Here is a 20,953-nt window from a genome sequence, read left to right as displayed (position 1 = left end):
CCCATACAGAGAAATATAGGTGATTAAGTACCGCTCCCTGTTTGCTTTTATAGTTACAACATCCATTACATCAACTTGTTTAAGACCAGTTTAGCCTGATTAATGTCGAGGTCTTTCTGAAGCAAGGCTTGTTCTTCTAACAAAATGTCTTACATATGGCAGGCACTCAGAAACATTTGTTGGGGAGAAAAAGTCAATTAACTTCAATTTAAATAAAATTGTATAAACTTTAAAACTTGGAATGAAAAATAGTTTCATTTGAAAACTAAAAGATATTTTTAATGCCCTTTGATTTCTGGAGTCTCATGCTGTCTCAGAACAAGGTGTTCCTCAGTATCTCATTCAACCTGTGTAACTAAAGTTTTATAAAAATAATCTGTTCTTGAGCAGAGCATCCAAACATTTCTTGGTCTCATGGTGTGGAATTAGGTAACAATGTGGCTGAAACTAGCCTTCTAAACTAGTCTTCTGTACTGTTTGGGGATGTAGTATCTAAAAGTCAAAAATCGGGGCACCTGGCTGCCTCAGTTGGTAGAGCTTGGGACTTTTGATCTCAAGATCGTGAGTTATCACAAGCCCCACATTGGATATAGAGATTACTTTCTGAATGAATGAATGAATGAATGTCAGAAATAATATTTACATGATCTTTTGTCTTTTTTTTAATTGTAGTAAAATACATACAAACTTTACTAACGTAACCACTTTTAGTATACGGTAATGCTAAGTGCATTCACATTACATGTAACCAATGTCCAGAACTTTTCATCTTGCAAAATGAAAACACTATACTCATTAAACAACAGCTTCCTATTTCCACTTCCTGCAGCCCTTGGCAACCATCATTCTTTCTGTCCATATGAATTTGGCTACTGGAATCATATAGTATTTTTTGTGTGTGACTGGCTTTTTTAAGTTTGTTTATTTTGAGAGAGAGATCAAGTGCAGGAGGGACAGAAGGGGGCAGGGAGGGAGAGAGAAAAATCCCAAGCAGGCTCTGCAGTGTCATTGCGAGTCTGATGTGGGGCTCAAACTCACTAGCTGTGAGAACATGACCTGAGTCAAAGTCGGACACTTAACCAACTCAGCCACCCAGGCACCCCTTTTGACTGGCTTATTTCACTTAGCATAATATCTTCAAGGTTCATCCATATTGTAGCATGTAACTTCTTTTTGAAAAAAAATTTTTTTTAACATTTATTTATTTTTGAGAGACAGAAAGAGACAGAGCATGAGCAGGCGAGGGGCAGAGAGAGACAGGGAGACACAGAATCCGAAACAGGCTCCAGGCTCTGAGCTGTCAGCACAGAGCCCGATGCAGGGCTCGAACCCACCAACTGTGAGATCATGACCTGAATTGAAGTCAGACACTTAACCGACTAAGCCACCCAGGAGCCCACATGTAACTTCTTTTTAAGACTGAATAATATTTCATTATATATATATATGTCACATTTTGTTCATCCATCAATGGATGCTTGGATTGCCATCATCTTTTGGATAATATGAGTAAAGGCTGCTATGAACAAGGGCATACAAATATCTCCTCAAAGCCCTGTTTTCCATATTTGGACTATATGTCCAGGAGTGAAATTGCTGGGTCACAAGGTAATCCCATTTTTAATTTTTTGAGGAATTGTCAATACTGTTTTCCATAGCAGGTACACCAATTTACATTCCCACCAGCAGTGTATAGCAGTTTCAGTTTTTCCACATCCTCACCAACACAGGATTGTGTGTGTGTGTGTGTGTGTGTGTGTGTGTGTGTGTGTGTGTGTGTGTTTTAATGTTTGTTTATTTTTGAGGGAAAGACAAAGCATGAGCAAGGGAAGGGCAGAGAGTGAGGGAGACACAGAATCCGAAGCAGGCTCCAGGCTCTGAGCTGTCAGCTCAGAGCCCAACGCAGGCTTGAACTCACGGACCATGAGATCATGACCTGAGCTGAAGTTGGACACTCAACCAACTGAGCCACCCAGATACCCCAGGATTTTTTGGGGTTTTAAGTTAAACTCAATCTTGTTTTAAATTTTAATATTTGAGGGACGCCTTGGTGGCTCGGTCGGTTAAGCGTCCAACTTCAGCTCGGGTCACGATCTCACGGTCCGTGAGTTCAAGCCCCGCGTCGGGCTCTGGGCTGACAGCTCAGAGCCTGGAGCCTGCTTCCGATTCTGTGTCTCCCTCTCTCTCTGACCCTCCCCCGTTCATGCTCTGTCTCTCTCTGTCTCAAAAATAAATAAACGTTAAAAAAAACTTTTTTTAATTTTAATATTTGATTAGTATAACAAATTCTCTAAAACACATTTTTTAATATTTTATTTTTTAAGTAATCTCTACACCCAACATGGGGCTTGAATTTACAACCCCAGGATTAAGAGTCACATACTCTTCGGGCAGAGCCAGCCAGGCGCCCATCTAAAACACGTTTTTGAAGTTCTGATGTCTGACTTACTATTGCCTCCTAGCTGGTACAGTGATGTTTGAGTATGGAATGCGTCTTGGCAGAGAAGTTCGAACTCTGCGGGGACTTGAGAAGCAAGGCAACTGTTACTTGGCCGCTGTTAACTGTTTACGACTTATTCGTCCAGAATACGCGTGGATCGTCCACCCAGCATCTGGTGCAGTGGTATGAAAACTTTCCATCTTGGAGTTTGGAGATCATTTGGCTTATTAGGGTTGGTCCTTTTGAAACTGGTTTGGTCGTTTAGAAAACATCACCTCATTTTGCTTCATTTCATTTAAAATTTCTGCTGGGATATTTGTGAACTTACCTATTTTTGCAACAATTCGGTTCTGTATTACTACCCCTTTAGTTCTCAAGTTTAGAATTATTATAGGAAGAAGTATTGCAGTGTGGTTTTGGAATTAGACCTAACTTCAAGCAGATTACTTAATGTTTTGGTGTCCAGTTACCCTTTTGCATAAAATAGGGATGATGATGATGTCTACCTTGTAGGATTTGGGGGGTGCTAAATGAGATCATTCATGTAGATTGCTTAGAACAGTGACAGTGCCTGACCTGCAAAAAGTGCTCAGCAAATGGTCACTGCTTCCATTTCAGTCATTTTTGTTAATTAAATCTACAATTACTGTTTTAAAGAATGTGCACTTTGAGTTTTTCTTGTCATGCTGATGGGGTCATATATGCACAGCTACTTGTGCTTTGTATAGTTCCTGCATTACTAGGCTGGTTAGGGCTGGAGAATATAACTCTGGAACCAAGGAAAGTCAAGTCGTTTATATGGGGGTTAAATCCATGTCCTTAGACCCAATAACATGTTAGAGCTAAGTTGTCCAACTTGGCAAACAACTCCTGTGTCTGATAGTTACAGTACCTTTGTAAGAAGAGCTGTGCTGGTTGAAATAAACATAATTTATGTGGAGAGAATTTAAGCATGAGAGCTCTGGATCAGTTAATGATCTCAAAATACAGCTGACCCTTGAACAACACAAGTTTGAACTGTACAAGTCCACTTATACACAGCTTTTGTTAGTAAATACAATAATGTAAATGTATTTTCTCATGATTTTTTTGATTTGCTTCAGCTCATTTCATTGTAAAAATATAGTACATAGTACAGGTAACATACAAAATATATGTTAGTCAACTCTTTATGTTATTGGTAAGGCTTCTGGTCATCAGTAGGCTATTAAGTTTTGGGGCGAGTCAGAAGTTATATGCAGATTTTCTTTTTTTTTAAACTTCTTTTTTTTTTTTTTTTTTTTTTAATTTTTTTTTTAACGTTTTTTATTTATTTTTTGGGACAGAGAGAGACAGAGCAAGAACGGGGGAGGGGCAGAGAGAGAGGGAGACACAGAATCGGAAACAGGCTCCAGGCTCCGAGCCATCGGCCCAGAGCCTGACGCGGGGCTCGAACTCACGGACCGTGAGATCGTGACCTGGCTGAAGTCGGAGGCTTAACCGACTGCGCCACCCAGGCGCCCCAGATTTTCAACTGTACAGGGGTTTGGCGTCCAACCCCCACATTGTTCAAGCGTCAACTGTACTAACTTTTCACATTTAAGCACTTGTTTTGTCTTTACAGTGTGATCGCCCTGGCGCGTCCCCTAAGAGGAATCATGATGGAGAATGCACAGCTGCTCCAAGTGAGTTGGACATCTCCCGCGGATTCTTTGCTGGACAATAATTATATTGTTATGTTACAGTATTATTTGTATTAAATGTGTGTTTTTGTATAGTAGTTGTAAATTATGTACAGTACTGTAAAAATATTGTGAAGTTCCTTCTTTTAGCTTATTTTCAAGATTTTAATCTGCTAGAAGTTGGCTGGTAGCTCTTGGAAAACTTCGTATGGCTGCACGAGAAATGAAGATGCTCAAAAGAGAGTGCTTGTTTTTGTTGCTTGCTGTATTTGAATCAGCTTAGTGTCAAACTTGTTTTATCGGGCTCCTTGCATATTACCATGGAGGCATTGTATTGGTTCTTAAAAAGCCTGGGCTCCAGAGTTGGACACACCTGGTTATAATTCTGCCTTTCTCACTGTGGGCATGTTCCTTTCATACTGATGTAGATAACTGCATCTCAGGGTTGTAAGAGTTAAAGGAAATTCTGTGTAAAGTACCTTGTAAGCATCTTCTCAACTGCAGCTGTTATTTGAGTACTTTGATTTGGCTCAGCTGCATGCTGGACACAGGGCTATTGCTTTATTTATTTATTTATTTTCTAACGTTTATTTATTTTTGAGACAGAGAGAGAGACAGAGCATGAACGGGGGAGGGTCAGAGAGAGGGAGACACAGAATCCGAAACAGGCTCCAGGCTCTGAGCTGTCAGCACAGAGCCCGACGCGGGGCTCGAACTCACGGACCACGAGATCATGACCTGAGCCGAAGTCGGCCGCTTAACCGACTGAGCCACCCAGGCGCCCCCTGTTGCTTTATTTTTAAGTTCACTTTTATGGAGCCCTGTGTTTTCCCTCCAGTGCCTTTGGAATTGACACTGAATTCATGTTTAGTGGAAATTGACAGACTGAGTTAATAGGCACTGATGAGACACACTTCCTTTGTACTTTGGGAATTGAAAACATTTTTCTTTGGCTTCTAGCCAATCGGCAGATTGAAATTCTGGAACTGGGAGACCTGGAAAAAGAGTGTTCCTTGGCCCGAATCCGCCTCACTCTGGCTCAGCATGACCCATCAGCAGTTGCAGTTGCAGGTAGGAATGAGGCATTCTGGGAGCACTGGCAGCACGCTTCGCTTCAGGCCGGGCGGTGGACACAGTAGGCTAGACTGGCCAGAGCCTCTCACTCTTCCTCTGAGATGCTCATACCAGGGGCGGCTTTGGGGCTTTGGGTCATCCACATACACCATTGTTTGCACTAAAAAGCTCTTTTCCATTTTCACAGGAAGTTCATCAGCAGAGGAGATGGTCTCTCTCTTGGTTCAGGCTGGCCTTTTTGACACTGCCATATCCCTCTGTCAGACTTTTAAGCTTCCCTTGACGCCAGTCTTTGAGGGACTTGCTTTCAAGTATGTACGAAATTGTCTTTCCATGGTCTTCATTTTCTTTCTTTTTTTTTAACGTTTATTTTTGAGAGAGAATGAGTTGGGGAGGGGCAAAGAGAGAGGGGGACAGAGGATCTGAAGCAGGCTGCACACTGTCAGCACAGTACCTAAGCCAGTTGTGCTTTATTTATTTTTTTTAATTTTTTTTTTTAAATGTTTTATTTTATTTTTGAGACAGAGAGAGAGACACAGCATGAACGGGGAAGGGTCAGAGAGAGGGAGACACAGAATCTGAAACAGGCTCCAGGCTCTGAGCTGTCAGCACAGAGCCTGACGCGGGGCTCGAACTCACGGACCACGAGATCATGACCTGAGCCGAAGTCGGAGGCTTAACCGACCGAGCCACCCAAGCGCCCCCCAGTTGTGCTTTAAAGAAATGCCTTTGTCTAGTCTACCACAGTGATTTTTATAATTTCTTTTAATTATGATTTTTTTTAATCTTGATTTATAGCTTCTCTTGAGAACTCAAAAAACCTGGCATTCCTAGGCCTACATTCCCACAGGACAGTAGATAATGTGGCGTCAACACTGGGGTCCATTTTAGAAAAGGCATGTATTCAATCCTTTAGGCCCCTGTAAGCATTATTAAAAAGTACTTTTTATTGAAGTAACTTGTACCTAAATATTAGTCAAGTAGTTTGTGAATTGGAAATATTTTTTAAACTCAGAATTTTTCCCTTAGAAGTAAATTCTCTCTTAACACTTACCAATGGCCTTGTGGGTCCTCCAGTTATGTGGCTTTAAGGAGAGGAAAGAGCCAGTATTCCCCAGTAGTGAATTCAGCAGCAGACCAGAGCTAAAGTTATCACCTTATCTCTAGTTTTGGTAACAAAATAATGTGATTGTTTTCAGCAGATTAGTTTATGGCGTGTGGAACCATTTTCGTTGCAGATGCATCAAGTTGCAGTTAGGGGGCGAGGCAGCCCAAGCAGAAGCCTGGTCCTGGCTAGCAGCCAATCAGCTCTCATCAGTCATCACCACTAAGGAGTCCAGGTACAGCTCTAGTGCTCCTCTGCCCCAAAGGGCTTACCTTCCAAACACTTCCCCTAGTGCCCAATTCATGTCTACCTGAATGCACTTCAGTTTCTTTAGAATCCTTCTCTAACCCTAACCCTCAGTAAAATTCCCTTCCTTGAATCGCATTTACAATTTGTATTACACAACTTTAGAATTGGGGCGTTTAACGATTTGGCAGTCCTCTGACATTAGTTTTCAACCCCTAAATTAGCATACCAATATCACTACTAAAATACAGATCTATTGCCCTCATTTTCTAAAGCAGAACTTCTGCATGATTCTAATGCTTGATCGGGTTTGGAAACAGTGATGTGAGCCTGTTTCCTTGTTTTAGAATCCATAACAAAGAAGTTCAATGAATTGTGTAGTTGAGTAAAGATGTGATTAGTGGGAGAGATACAATCCATGTCATTTGGTTTCTAGTACTACCCCTAAGTCACATTGACCCTGATGATATTAGTTGCCATGTAGTTATATTTTCAGTTCAGTTGTGAGCTTCTAAAGATTTTTTTTCTCCTTGTAAATAGATGCTTTGAATGGCGCTGTAAATATCTGTTAAGAATCTGGAACTCATTAGTCCTTTCTGCTTTTATCAAGTGCTACAGATGAAGCATGGAGACTATTATCAACTTATCTGGAAAGGTACAAAGTTCGGAATAACTTATATCACCACTGTGTAATCAACAAGCTCTTGTCTCATGGAGTGCCTCTACCTAATTGGCTAATAAACAGTTACAAGGTAAGTGGTATCTTAACTCGTATAGAGTAAGAAGCTGGTCGTTATCAGTATGAATAACTTCATGAGATGATTAAAAAGTAGAGGTGATAATTTATGGAAACATACTGACATATACTTTGGGCAACTTCTTAAAGTTAGCTAAAAACACTAAGAACAGCTGAACTTGAATTCTGTATGAAGTACTGGGTGTTTAGAATTAAAGTTCTACAGGTTAGTGATTAAGTTCATGCCTGCTTGTGTGCTCAACTGAACAATGACTATATGCATGACACTGTATTTACTGTTCGTTACGCAAAAAATTCACGGGAGTGAGTGGAGTTGTTTTCAAAACTGCAGCAGGGTTTAAGTTTTGTCAAAATTGGGTTTTTGGAATGCCTGCATCAGAATTATTTGGGTAGTGGGCTTCTTCAAAATACAGATTCCTGAGCCCCATTCCAGACTTAGAGAATCAGGTTATCTGGAGCCAGGATCTGGGATCTATATTTTAACAAGCTCCTAATTTGAAATAATGCACGCTGAAGTGTGAAAGCTATATCTGAAATACATAGAGTAGAATAGGGAAAGAGAGAAGGTAATGCTTAAAATCAGGAAAACTGATCTTTTTTTTTTCTTTTTGGGTTTTGTCGTTGTTGTTAAATTAGAAAGTAGAAAAGCAGCTAAGATGATGAAAGTTACAAATGTGATCATATCAGAATATGGAAAGCATAATTACATAGTTAGTAGAGCCCTTCCAAACTGAGGTTGTTTTCACTTTTGTTTCACCCTGAGTTAAAAAGATTTAATTCAGGTACTGAAAGTTGGTAATTCTTTTAACTTCTTTTGCATTTGTCACTCATATATTTCTGGGAATTAACGTGAATATATCATCTCTTCAGTACTCAGCATTTCTGAGGTTTGTTGACTTTTACTACTACTGTGGACACTGAAGTAGAAAAATAATAAAATGTGTCTTAGATTGCAAAACAGGGCAGGAAGACCACTTAACAGATAAAGTCTTACAAGGTACCCAGAAGTAATTGGGCTCTTAGGAATCCAACCCTTGTCCCAGGATAAGTAAACCAAGATGCTCATTTACTTATATTGAGAAGTATAAATCCCAGGGAATTAGACACTCTGCATCCTTTGGTCACTGCCCAGGTAAGATGGAAATAGGTAGATGTTCTTAATCTCTGACTCTTTACAGAAGGTCGATGCCGCTGAGTTGCTCCGTTTGTACTTAAATTATGACCTTTTAGAAGAAGCTGTGGACTTGGTTTCAGAATATGTAGATGCTGTATTGGGGAAAGGACATCAGTACTTTGGAATTGAGGTAGGCATGCATACGTGTTTCTGTATTATCACTCTAATAAAGTCAGGATGTGAAAGTAGATTGAGCTATAGAATAGTGGATTTACCCTTTACTATTTGTAGTTGAACGATTAGTTATTTCGTTTTTGTTGTTTTTTAAGATTTTATTTTTCGGGTGCCTGGGTGGCTGAGTCAGTTGAGTGTCCAACTCTTGATTTCAGTTCATTTCATGATTTGACAGTTCATGGGATCGAGCCCCACATCAGCTCTGAGGTGCCAGCTTGGGATTCTCTCTCTCTCTGTCTCTCTCTGTCTCTCTCTCTGTCTCTCTCTGTCTCTCTGACCCTCACCCACTTGCATGCATTTGCACACTCTCTGTCTCAAAATAAAGAAAGAAACTTTAAGAAAAAAAAAAAAAAAGGTTTTATTTTTAAGTAATGTTTATACCCAGCATGGGGCTCAACTCACAACCCCAAGATTAAGAGTTGCATGCTTCACCAACTGAGCCAGCCAGGAGGCCTCACGACTAGTTTTCCTTATAATCAGGAACTGGCACTGTAGGATTTCCCAATTTCCTGTTTATAAAATGGAAATACATTTCATTTTTCTCCATCAAAGGAACGTAGCTTTAGTTAGTATTTAGAGGAAAGAGGTAATTAAGAACAAAATGCTATTTTCTGTGTTCCAAAACTGTGCTGAATTTCTGCAAGTGTTTTCTCGTTTAATCCTTACAGCCACCTATGGGAGATTGTTTTACCCCCCCCCCCTTTTTTTTAAACCCACAAAGAAACAGAGGTTCAAAGGTTAAGTAAGTTGCCAAAGCTCACACAGATGGTAAATGGAAGAGCCAGGTCTAAAATCTGGGTCTACAAAGCCAAGCTCTTAAACTCTCAGAAAAGTATTCAGAACTTTGAAAGGTGAGCTTTCCTTTTCCAAACTTTTCTTTCCAGTTAATTTGAATCTATATTTCAGACTGCAAATAGAAGCATTCATTGACAATTTAGAGTTTTATTGAGTGTATTTTTCCTTGATAGGCCTTAGGGTTACTTTAAGAGGTGACATGAATTTAAAAATACATTTGGGGGCGCCTGGATAGCTCGGTTGGCTAAGCATCCAACGTTGGCTCAAGTCATGATCTCATGGTTTGTGGGTTGGAGCCCTGCCTCGGGCTCCATACTGACAGCTCAGAGCCTGGAGCCTACTTCAGAATCTGTCTTTCCCTCTCTCTCTCCCTCCCTTCCTCTCTCTCTCTCTCTCTCTCTCTCTCTCTAAGAATAAAAATAAAAAAAATAAAACATTAAAAAATTTTTAAAATACATTTGATTTCACTAAGAAAAGGACAAGTTTCCCAGTTGAAAAGAGAAGCGAGGGGGTGGGGGTGGTACAAATGTGTGTCTGTGTACATGTACATACATACACACACAGTTTCTTACTGTGAAAAAAAATTAGTAGTTTATGTTGTCCAAACCTATGAAACTACCCAGAAGAAATGGTCCACTTTTGAGATTTTCTTCAAATAGAAGATATTTTTCTTTCCAGTTTCCATTGTCTGCAACAGCTCCGATGGTGTGGCTCCCATACTCTTCTATTGACCAGCTTCTCCAGGCTCTGGGAGAGAACAGTGCCAACAGTCACAACATTGCTGTAAGTCGGTCCTTTCATGTGGCGGGGCAGGTGTCTTTTATGAGCCCTTGCACTAGCACTCCCACCTGAAGCTGGCTCTTCAGCTCTCAAGGATTAAGGGGAGAACAGAAAGCATTTGTTGCCCTTAACATGCTGCTCCAATCCCTTTATAAAATGATTAGTTAAATCACATGTAGTCTCTCCGGTTCTGAGAAGATAGCCAGTAATGCATTTATTAAAATACTGATGTGATTTGCATGTTTAGAAAATTCATTAGAACAGGAGTGGGATAGTGTGTGTGAACAGTGGAATCCAATTTTATCAGTAGAATCACAGAACACACTCCGGTACTGAATGTTGAGTAAGTGAAGCAGAGTGGCGGACATCTTTATTAGGGGGAAGCTAGTTGGTGAAGTCAAAGTGATGACTAACTTCAGTCTTTTGTTAGTCCTTGACCTATTCTGTAACGATTCCCTTCTTTTCTCCTCCAGCTGTCCCAGAAAATACTTGACAAATTGGAGGACTACCAGCAAAAAGTTGATAAAGCAACACGAGATTTATTATATCGTCGGAACTTGTGATCTGGATGATTGCCTAGCTTTTGTAACCGCTTGGTGCCTCTTAGGGCTTAAGACTTTACCCTACAGGAACCCTGGATTCCAGGACAATTTTTATACCTGCAAATGGTGTGTGCAACATCGAGTCTGCATCCTGCACAAGAGAAGAGGGCAGATGAGTCACAGAACCTGTGCTTGCTGGCGGTGCTAACACACAATTTCTGGTTCTCAACCTTGGTCTCAAACAGCTGCTTTTGTATATGATTCACAAGCTTTTTTAGAGTTTCTATTTTTTTAAACAACCGAAGACATTCTTTATCTGCAAATTGAAACCCACCCTCACTTGCCACAGTAGCTGATGGTGGTGGTTGGTTGTGGCCAACCACTGGACGCAGCCACTACAGACCCTTTCATTCTTCCTGCCACTGTCTGTATTTCAGTGGAATTATTTTGGTCCAGAACTGACATGTATTTTCTGTATTGCAAACAGAGGCTAATGATTTTGCATACTCTTTTCATTATTTATTGTGGAGTTTTTGTATGATCTTCAGTAAAGTATTAAATAACTTGCCTAAATTAAACCTAAAATTATGATCAGCTGTGAAAGAAGCTGGTTTTGAATCTGGTTCTGAGGCTAAAGTTGAGTAAACTCTTAGCTAAGAAAAAAATAGGGGATTTTACCTACAAAAGTAACCAATTTTCAAGGTAAATTCTGTTAACTTCTATGATTTATGATAATCAAGCCGGACTTGATCATACAACTTGTCTAATAATGTATTGGACCAAAATATAAACTTTCCTGGTCGGATTCAGAGTATTCATGTCCACAGATTTGGGGGGATCATGAAAAGTAAAATCTTGGATTTTATTCTGTATATTAAAATGTATCTTTTAAGGAAATGATCTGTATATTACTTACTTGTATGCCCTTTGACCTCTCTTGAGTTTTTCATAAGCCTTTAATTTTTATACTATCAATACCATAATTACATTATATATTTTAAATAACAATGTGAGCTTCACTGTGGTATTGTTATTGGTAGATATTGAGATGTATGGCTCTTTTTTCATTTTAGCTCTGCCAAGATTAATGTGAAGTGTTTGATGTAATTGGGACTGGAAGAGCCCTTGCCCTGCCAGAGCTTCATAAACCCGTGTGGCTCCCAAGTATAGCAAGAAATACACATTTATAACCAAATATACACATATAAAACCAAAAGAAAGGTTTCACAGAATATGTATTTGTTGCTGTGTAACCTAACGCTTTCATGAATGACTAATGGATCATAAGCCACAGTCTGAAAAAATCAAATCCTCTTGTAGCCATTTTGGAGAACAGGAAGTAGCTTGAGACTGGCCCTGTTCCAGAAATTTAGCCACCTGTGTTGCTCATCAGAGCAGTAGCTTCCATGGTGGCAGTTCACAAGACCCTGACCAGTTTTTCCTGTTGTCAGTATTTTGGTTCAAGACCCCACCCATGCTGGAGCAAACCCAGCTCTTCTGTCCTTTTCCTTCCTTTCTTTCTTTCTTTCTTTCTTTTTTAATGTTTATTTATTTATTTTGGGGAGAGACCATGGCTGGGGGGGGGGGGGGGGCAGAAAGAGAGGGAGAAATGGAGAATCCCAAGTAGGTTCCACACTGTCAGCACAGAGCCCAACACAGGGCTCAAACTCACAAACTGAGAGCATGACCTGAGCCAAAATCAAGAGTTGGATGCTTAACCGACTGAGCCACCCAGGCACCCCTCTTCTATTTTCTCCCACCTTCTTCACTTTGGTTTCCAACCAGAACAGATGATGGAAATTCTTTGGCTTCACTTTTCTCTCCACTTTAGTTCTGCATTTTTGTTTTCCTGGACTATGTGATGTTTTCATAGTCCATAGTAGCATCATTATTCCTTGTTTTTCCCACACCAAAAATTTCTGATTACAAAATGTTACTAAAAGAGTTCCTCTTGGGGAGCCTGAGTGGCTCAGTCATTAAGCATCCAGCTCTTGGTTTTGGCTCAGGTCATGATCTCACTCACGGTTTGTGAGTTTGAGCCCCACGTTGGGCTCCACACTGTCAGTGCTTGAAATTTTCTCTCTCCACTGCTCGCTCTCTCTCTCTCTTTCCCAAAACTTAAAAAAAAAAGCTCCCTCTTAACGGGCACATAGCTAGCTCAGTCAGGGGAGACACAACTCTTGATATCAGGGGATATCAGGGTTGTGAGTTTGAGCCTCACGTTGGGTGTAGAGATTACACTAAAATGAAATCCTAAAAAAAAAAAAGCTGCCTCCTGTGCTCACTTCGGCAGCACATATACTGAAAATTGGAATACAGGATACAGGGGCACCTGGATGGCTCAGTCAGTTAAACGTCCAACTTCAGGTCATGATCTCATGGTTCATGGGTGTCAACACAGAGCCCGCTTCAGATCCTCTGTCCTTCCCTCTCTCTCTCTGCCTCTTCCCTGCTGGTTCTCTCTCTATCAAAATACATGAATAAACTTAAAAGCCACCTAGATGGCTCAGTCGGTTGGGCGTCCGACTTCGGCTCGGGTCATGAGCTCACAGTTCGCGGGTTCGAGCCCCGCGTCGGGCTCTGTGCTGACAGCTCAGAGCCTGCAGCCTGCTTCTGATTCTGTGTCTCCCTCTCTCTCTGCCCCTCCCCACTCATGCTCTGTCTCTCTCTGTCTCAGAAATAAATAAACAAAAAAAAAAAATTGGAACAATACAGAGATTAGCATGGCCCCTATGCAAGGATGACACAAATTCGCGAAGTAGTCCATTAAAAAAGAAAAAAAACAACTCCCCCCTTTTTAGTACTTAACTGCCATTAAATAAAGATAAGACTCTCAAACGGAAATTTTATCATTCTTCATGTAACAAGGTGTAACTGATAAGGTCCCTACCTTAACAGCCTGTGACAATAAAATATTTCCTGTGGTTAATAGAATTAATGATACACATGAGTTTCATATTGACCATTCTTACCAAGTTTATCACTGATTTTTGTGACCTTCCAAGAAAAGCTAATCTGTTCTATAAATACATTGTGCATTGTCACCTCTGCCAGTCGTCCTCACTAAAACACTCGAGAATCCCGGGGGTCACCTCTCACCAGCTCACTATGGGTTTTTCTCTCCCCATTCTGATTCCCTCCCAAAGTCCAGGCTGTGTTGTCTCTTAAAACTGAAACTGCGCTGAGCACTTAGGAGTAAAGAAAAACAAAAGCTTAAAAAAAAAAAAAATTGGATGTAAATTTTTAAAAATAAAAAGTTACAAGATATGGAAGGTTCTAGAAAATACGGACTGTGTGCATCCCCATAGATTGTACTATTTGCCCACCCTTTGGGTGCCAGGCTGTTCTGATGTGGCTGATACCAATATTCCCCTCATGGGGGGGGGGGGGGGGTTAATATAAATGTAAATGAGATTTCTGTTTAATCAATAAGTGAAAAGTCTTATTACAGTCTATAACAATTACCCTAATTTACCTCAACCTGGTGCATTTAAAAAAAAAAATTTTATGTTTTTATTTATTTGAGGAGAAAGAGAGGGAGACACAGAAACCAAAGCAGGCTCCAGGCTCTGAGCTGTCAGCACAGAGCCTGATGTGGGGCTTGAACCCACAAACCTCGAGATCATGATCTGAGCTGAAGTGGAATGCTTAACCGACTGAGCCACCCAGGTGCCCCCATTTTTATAGATAGAACACAGTATGATAGAATACAGTATAATAGAAAGAACACAGTATAATAGAAATTTCTAAAGTGTTCTTTAATCTTCACAGTTCTTTCCAATTTTGTCTGTACCTAGAAACAGTCCTGTATTAATGTTTTTTCACAAACTGAGACCTTAATAAGTAACTCATTAACCCCAATCTACAAGAATATACCTTTCCACATCTGTATGGAATTCCGTCATCAAAAGACGAATTTATTGTTCAAATAACCTATGGCTGTCTGTATACACTAAAAATAGCTATTTCTTCCAGTAAGTGAGGTTTCATGGTTTAAATGAACTTCTATAAAACAAGTCAAATAGTGTAGTATAATAAAGAATGTATCTGGTTGGGGCACTTGGTTGGCTCAGTCAACAAAGCATGGTGACTCTTGATCTGGCGGTCATGAGTTCGAGCCCCATGTTGGGTGTAAAGATTACTTGAAAAATATTTATATATATATGTTTGTGGGGTGCCTAGATGGCTCAGTCAGTTAAGTGTCCAATTCTAGATTTTGGCTCTGGTCATAATCTCACGGTTAGTGAGTTTAAGCCCCGAATAGGGCTCCACACTGGCAGTGTGGAGCCTGCTTGGGATTCTCTCTCTCTGCCCTTCTCCAAGTCACTTTCTCTCTCTCTTAAATAATTTTAAGAAAAAGAATATATATATGTGTATATATATATATATGAGTATATATATATATATATATATGTGTATATATATATGTGTATATATATATATGTGTATATATATATGTGTATATATATGTGTATATATATATATATATATATATACACACATATACATATATATATTTGTGTATATGTATATATAACATATATATGGGTGCCTGGGTTGCTCAGTTGGTTAAGCGTCCTGCTTTGGCTCAGGTCATGGTTTTACGGTTCATGATTTCCAGTCCCATGTTGGGCTTGTGCTGATGGCACAGAGCCTGCTTCAGATTCCCTGACTCCCTCTCTCTCTGCCCCTCCCTTGCTTGCGCTCTCTTTCGAAATAAACGAACACTTAAAAAATACATGTATAGGGGCGCCTGGGTGTCTCAGTCTGTTAAGCCTCTGACTTTGGCTCAGATCATGATCTCATGTGAGTCTGAGCCCCACGCTGGCCTCAGCACTGAAAGTGCAGAGTCTGCCTAGGATTCTCTCTCCCTCTATCTGCCCCTTCCCCACTTGCGTGCTCTCTCTCACACGCACAAAACTAAACTTAAAAAATACACGTATATGTATACACATATAGATAGAAGTCTTTGTTATGCTAATCAGGTGAGTAGAGGGGGACCCTTAGATAAGTTCAGAATAGGGCCAGTTACCAAGAAGACCAACCCTGTGATGGTGAATCTAGAGTTGGAACTTTGGGCCAGGCCAACCTCCTGGGAAGACCGGGAACCGGAGATGGAGTTCATCGGTCACACTGGGCAATGATTTAATCAACTGTGCCTGTATAATGAAGTCCCAGTAAAAGCTGTACACCAAGGCTGAACAGAGCATCCTGGTTAAGGAACATTTCGTTGTGCCTGGAGGAGTGATATGCCCTAACTCCACGGGGGGGCAGGCAGCATGGGAGCACTGTGCTCCCTCCCAGACTTCCCCCCATGTTTATCTTTTATAATAAAAGTGTAGGGGCACCTGGGTGGCTCAGTTGGTTGAGCGTCCGACTTTGGCTCAGGTCATGATCTCACGGTTCGTGAGTTCGAGCCCCACATGGGGTTCTGTGCTGACGGCTCAGAGCCTGGAGTCTGTTTCGGATTCAGATTCTGTGTCTCCCTCTCTCTCTGCCCCTCCCCCGTTCATGCTCTGTCTCTCTCTGTGTCAAAAATAAATAAACATTTAAAAAGAAAATTTTTAAGTGTAATTGTAAGTATAGAGCTTTCCTGAGTTCTGCGAATGGATCTAGAGAATTATCGAACTTGTTGAGGTCGTGGGAACCCCCAATCTTATAGCCAGTCCAAAGTGTGAGTGTCCTGGGAAATCTGAGAGCTGGCTTCTGAAGTAAGGGCAGTCTTGTGGGGAAAGTGAGCCTATAGAATCTGATGCTAAATCCCTAAGGGGGGGGAGGAGTGCTTACTGTCAGAATTGAATTGATCAAAGTGCACCCAGTTGGGAGTGAGACTGATAAAATTTAGATCACACACACACACACACACACACACACACACACACACACACAGCTTCATTCTACCCTACTAAAGCTGAGACTTCTGTAGACAGTCCATTTCTATAGGTGACCTCCTGAAGTTCCAAAACCTAGAGCTTTAAAAATTTTTTTTTAACATTTATTTATTTTTGAGACAGAGAGAGACAGAGCATGAATGGGGGAGGGTCAGAGAGAGAGGGGGACACAGAATCCGAAACAGGCTCCAGGCTCTGAGCCATCAGCCCAGAGCCCGACGCGGGGCTTGAACCCACGGACCGCGAGATCATGACCTGAGCCGAAGTCGGACGCTCAACCGACTGAGCCACCCAGGCGCCCCTAAAACCTAGAGCTTTAAAATGAATTCAGGAAGGTCAACTTTTGACGTTAACATCAAATACTGAGTAAAGACATCACCCCATTGCACATCAAATAATAATTATAATTAAATATATATTTAATATGTAAACACACATCTATTTATGGAAGTTTATTTATTTTGAGAGAGAGAGAGTGAGAGAGAGAGAACACATACAGGTGGGAGAAGGACAGAGAGAGAGGAAGAGAGAATCCCAAGCAGGCTCTGCACTGTCAGTGCGGGGCTCAATGCAAGGCTTGAACTCAAGAACTGTGAGATCATGACCTGAGCCAAAGTCTTACACTTAACTGACTGAACCACCCAGGGGCCACTGAAAATGTTTGTTTACTTAAACGATTGTTCTTCCTAGGTTTTACTTGTCAAATGTCAGCCCTGATCATTTGGTTTTACTGAAACAACATTATCACCACAACCAAAAAATCTCAGTAATTCCAGAGGTGCTTAAGTCCCCAGTAAACAGGAATCAGGCCTGATTTTTCTTTAAAGGGAGTAACTTTGACCACTTTTAGTCTAGATATATGCAAACTTTTCTGTAAAGAGCCAGATAACATTTCAGCCTTTGTAATCTAAATATGGTCTCTCTCACACATTCTTTGATTTTGTTGTTTGTAGGACCCTTTAATTTTTTTTTAATGTTTATTAATTTTTGAGAGAGAGAGAGAGAGTGAACAGGGGAGGAGAAGAGAGATAGGGAGACAGAATCAGAAGCAGGCTCCAGGCTCTGAGCTGTCAGCACAGAGCCCAATGCAGGGCTCGAACTCACAAGCCATGAGATCATGACCTGAGCTGAATTCAGACGCTTAACTGACTGAGCCACCCAGGAGCCCCTTTGTAGGACCCTTTAAAAGGTCTGCTTTAGGGGTGTCTGGGTGGCTCAGTCGGTTGAGCTTCCAACTCTTGATTCCAGCTCAGATCATGATCCCAGGATCATGGGACTGAGCCCTTCATCAGGCTCCGTGCTCAGTGTGGAGACTGCTTGGGATTCTCTTTCTTTCTCTCTCTCTCCCTAGAATAGAATAGAATAGAATAGAATAGAATAGAATAGAATAGAATACAATACAATACAATACAATACAATACAATACAATACAATACAATACAATACAATACAATACAATAGAGGTGCCTAAGTGCTCAGTTGGTTAAGCATCCAACTTTGGCTCAGGTCATGATCTCACAGTTCATGAGTTTGAGCCCCGCATTGGGCTCTCTGTTGTCAGCACAGAGCCTGCTTTGGATCCTCTGTCCCCCTTTCTCTCTGCCCCTCCCCTGTTCATTCATTCTCTCTCTCTCTCTCTCTCTCTCTCTCTCTCTCTCTCTCTCAAATAAATAAATATAAACTCTAAAGGGGTGTCTGGGTGGCTCAGTCAGTTGAGCATCCGACTTTGGCTCAGGTCAGGAGCTCACAGTTCCTGAGTTTGAGCCCCGCCTCAGGCTCTGTGCTGTCAGCTTGGAGCATGCTCTCTGCCCCTCCCTCACTCATTCTCTCTCTCTCTCTCTCTCTCTCTCTCTCTCTCAATCTGTCTCTGTCTCAAATAAACATTAGGGGCGCCTGGGTGGCTCAGTCAGTTGAGCGTCTGGCTCCAGCTTAGGTCATGATCTCATGGTCCATGAATTCAAGCCCCTCATTGGGTTCCGTGCTGACAGCTCAGGGCCTGGAGCCTGCTTCGGATTCTGTGTCTCCCTCTCTCTCTGCCCCTCTCCCATTCGCACTCTGTCTCTCTCTGCCTCTCAAAAATAAAGAAAGGTAATAATTAAAAAAAAAAAACTTTTTTAAATAAATAAATAAACATTAAAAAAACAAAAAACTTTAAGGGGCTCCTGGGTGGCTCAGTAAGTTAAGCGTCTGACTTCAGCTCAGGTCATGATCTCACAGTTTGCAAGTCTGAGCCCTGCATTGGGTTCTGTGCTGACAGCTCAGAGCCTGGAACCTGCTTCACACTCTGTATCTCCCTCTCTCCCTCCCTAGCTTGTACTCTGTCTCTCAATCAATCAATCAATCAAACTTTAAAAATAATTATAATAAAATAAATAAAAATAAAATAAAAGGTCTGATATAGCTATAATTTGCCTACTCCTGGTCCAGATCCCTAACACCTTCTCTGAGGGCAATAACAGCAGACTATGTCTCCTTCAAAAGCCAGTGGTTCTCAACCCTGGCTAAGCATTAGAATACTATAAAGAGTTTTTAAAAAAAATAATTCATAGGGGTGCCCGACTGGCTTAGTCAGAGGAGCATGCAACTCTTGATCTCAGGGTCATGAGTTAGAGCCCCACGATGGGTGTAGAGATTATTATAAATACATACATACATACACACAGACAGACAGACATAATTGATATTGGGATGCCTGACTGGCTGGCTCAGTCAGTAGAACATGCAGCTCTTGATCTTGGGGTCCACGCTGGGCATACAGCTTACTTGAAAAGAAAATTTGATATGGGTGGGCCCCTGGGTGGGTCAGTTAAGCATCAGACTTTGGCTCAGGTCATGATCTCACAGTTTGGGCATTGAGCCCCTCGTTGGACTCTCTGCTGTCAGTTGGGGGCTGCTTTGGATCCTCTGTCCCTCCCTCTCCTTCCGCCCCTCCCCCGTTGGTTCTCTCTCTCCCTCTCTCTTTCTTTCAAAAATAAATAAATAAACTTTAAAAATTCTTTCAAATAAATAAATGCATATTTAAAATTTTTTTTTTAACGTTTATTTATTTTTGAGACAGAGAGAGACAGAGCATGAACGGGGGAGGGTCAGAGAGGGAGACACAGAATCTGAAACAGGCTCCAGGCTCTGAGCAGTCAGCACAGAGCCCGACGCGGGGCTCGAATTCATGGACCGCGAGATCATGACCTGAGCCAAAGTCGGATGCTTAACCGACTGAGCCACCCAGGTGCCCCAATAAATGCATATTTGAAAAAAAATTGATATGAGCTCTGTACTCCCACCCCCAATCCAACTGATTCTGATTTTTATATTGCTTTAGCGCTATCCAGATGGTTTTATGAAGAGACAGCATTGAGAACCATGGTTATAAATATTACAGTTATTTCAGTCACCTCCAGAAATATAAGTTCCCCAAGAAAAAAACCTTTCCCATTTCTGTGCACTGTGATTTAGCTCATAATCTCAACTTGGTTCCAGCCAGTTTTATAATAGGATCTAGATTTTTGTATAAAGGCTTATTAATAATAATAGCTACCATATAACGATTGCTTATTTTGTTCTTTGTACAAGGCAAAGATCTTAAAACTATGTTCTAATTTAAACTTCACGACTACCCTAAGAATACTGTTACTAGCACATTGTATAGCTGCTGAAACAAAATTTAGGGTTGTTAAGAAACTTATCCTGGGTGCCTGGGTGGCTTAGTCGGTTAAGCATCCGACTTTGGCTCAGATCATGATCTCACAGTTTGTGAGTTCTAGCCCCACATTGGGCTCTGTGCTGACAGCTCAGAGCCTGGAGCCTGCTTTGGATTCTGTCTCCCTCTCTCTCTCCCTCCCCCGCTTATGACCTGTCTTTCTCTCTCAAAACAAACACTAAAAAAGTAAAAAGAAACTTATCCAAGCAACCACATCTGGAAGGTACAGAGGGTGTTTTTGAACCAAGATGTTTGGCTTCAGAACTCCTATGCACAACTACTATATTTCAATGCCTCTTCCCTAAGAAATGTCAGAAAACTGATAATAGCTTCAAAGCAGCAAATTATCCTGTTTCTAGCTGCTAATTTTTCAGAAATTTGGGGAGTCTAATCTCAGGACACTAATCCAGATATTTCTCCCATAGGCAAGAAAGAATTCTTGCTACTTATTTCAAGTTTGTACATGTTTACATACTATATTCATTAAAAAAATTGAGTGCTTATGTTCCAGAAAGTGCGTTTCGTAAACAGGGAACAAACTGGATAAGTCACGGTTATCATGGCTTTTACATCCAAAAACTGGCTGGCTCAGTCAGAAGAGCCTGTGACTCTTGACT

At 41.1% G+C, this 20,953-nt stretch overlaps 1 protein-coding gene and 1 non-coding gene across 3 annotated transcripts in view; both read left to right on the top strand.

Moving 5' to 3' along the window:
* NUP160 (nucleoporin 160) overlaps window positions 1-12,214 on the top strand; it is a 52,725-nt gene extending 40,511 nt beyond the window's left edge. Inside the window, exons 28-36 of one of the 2 annotated variants that reach the window (XM_042904171.1) lie at window positions 2,463-2,623; window positions 4,044-4,104; window positions 5,062-5,172; window positions 5,363-5,486; window positions 6,414-6,515; window positions 7,137-7,278; window positions 8,462-8,587; window positions 10,105-10,209; window positions 10,680-12,214. In XM_042904171.1, the coding sequence (XP_042760105.1) occupies window positions 2,463-2,623; window positions 4,044-4,104; window positions 5,062-5,172; window positions 5,363-5,486; window positions 6,414-6,515; window positions 7,137-7,278; window positions 8,462-8,587; window positions 10,105-10,209; window positions 10,680-10,769 (1,022 nt within the window). In that variant the 3' untranslated portion in view covers window positions 10,770-12,214. Of the gene's footprint in view, window positions 1-2,462; window positions 2,624-4,043; window positions 4,105-5,061; window positions 5,173-5,362; window positions 5,487-6,413; window positions 6,516-7,066; window positions 7,279-8,461; window positions 8,588-10,104; window positions 10,210-10,679 lie in introns of those variants that run through there. The other variant, XM_042904172.1, reaches the window with a different exon arrangement.
* Window positions 12,215-13,417: 1,203 nt separating this feature from the next.
* Window positions 13,418-13,519, top strand: LOC122201510. The gene has a single exon (XR_006194213.1). It is a non-coding gene; the product is annotated as a U6 spliceosomal RNA (small nuclear RNA).
* The last annotated feature ends 7,434 nt before the right edge of the window (window positions 13,520-20,953 follow it).

Source organism: Panthera leo, chromosome D1, assembly GCF_018350215.1.
Source record: "Panthera leo isolate Ple1 chromosome D1, P.leo_Ple1_pat1.1, whole genome shotgun sequence".
Lineage (NCBI taxonomy): Eukaryota > Metazoa > Chordata > Mammalia > Carnivora > Felidae > Panthera > Panthera leo.
Note: the sequence above shows the minus strand (reverse complement) of the source record. Positions and strands in the feature narration are given on the sequence as shown.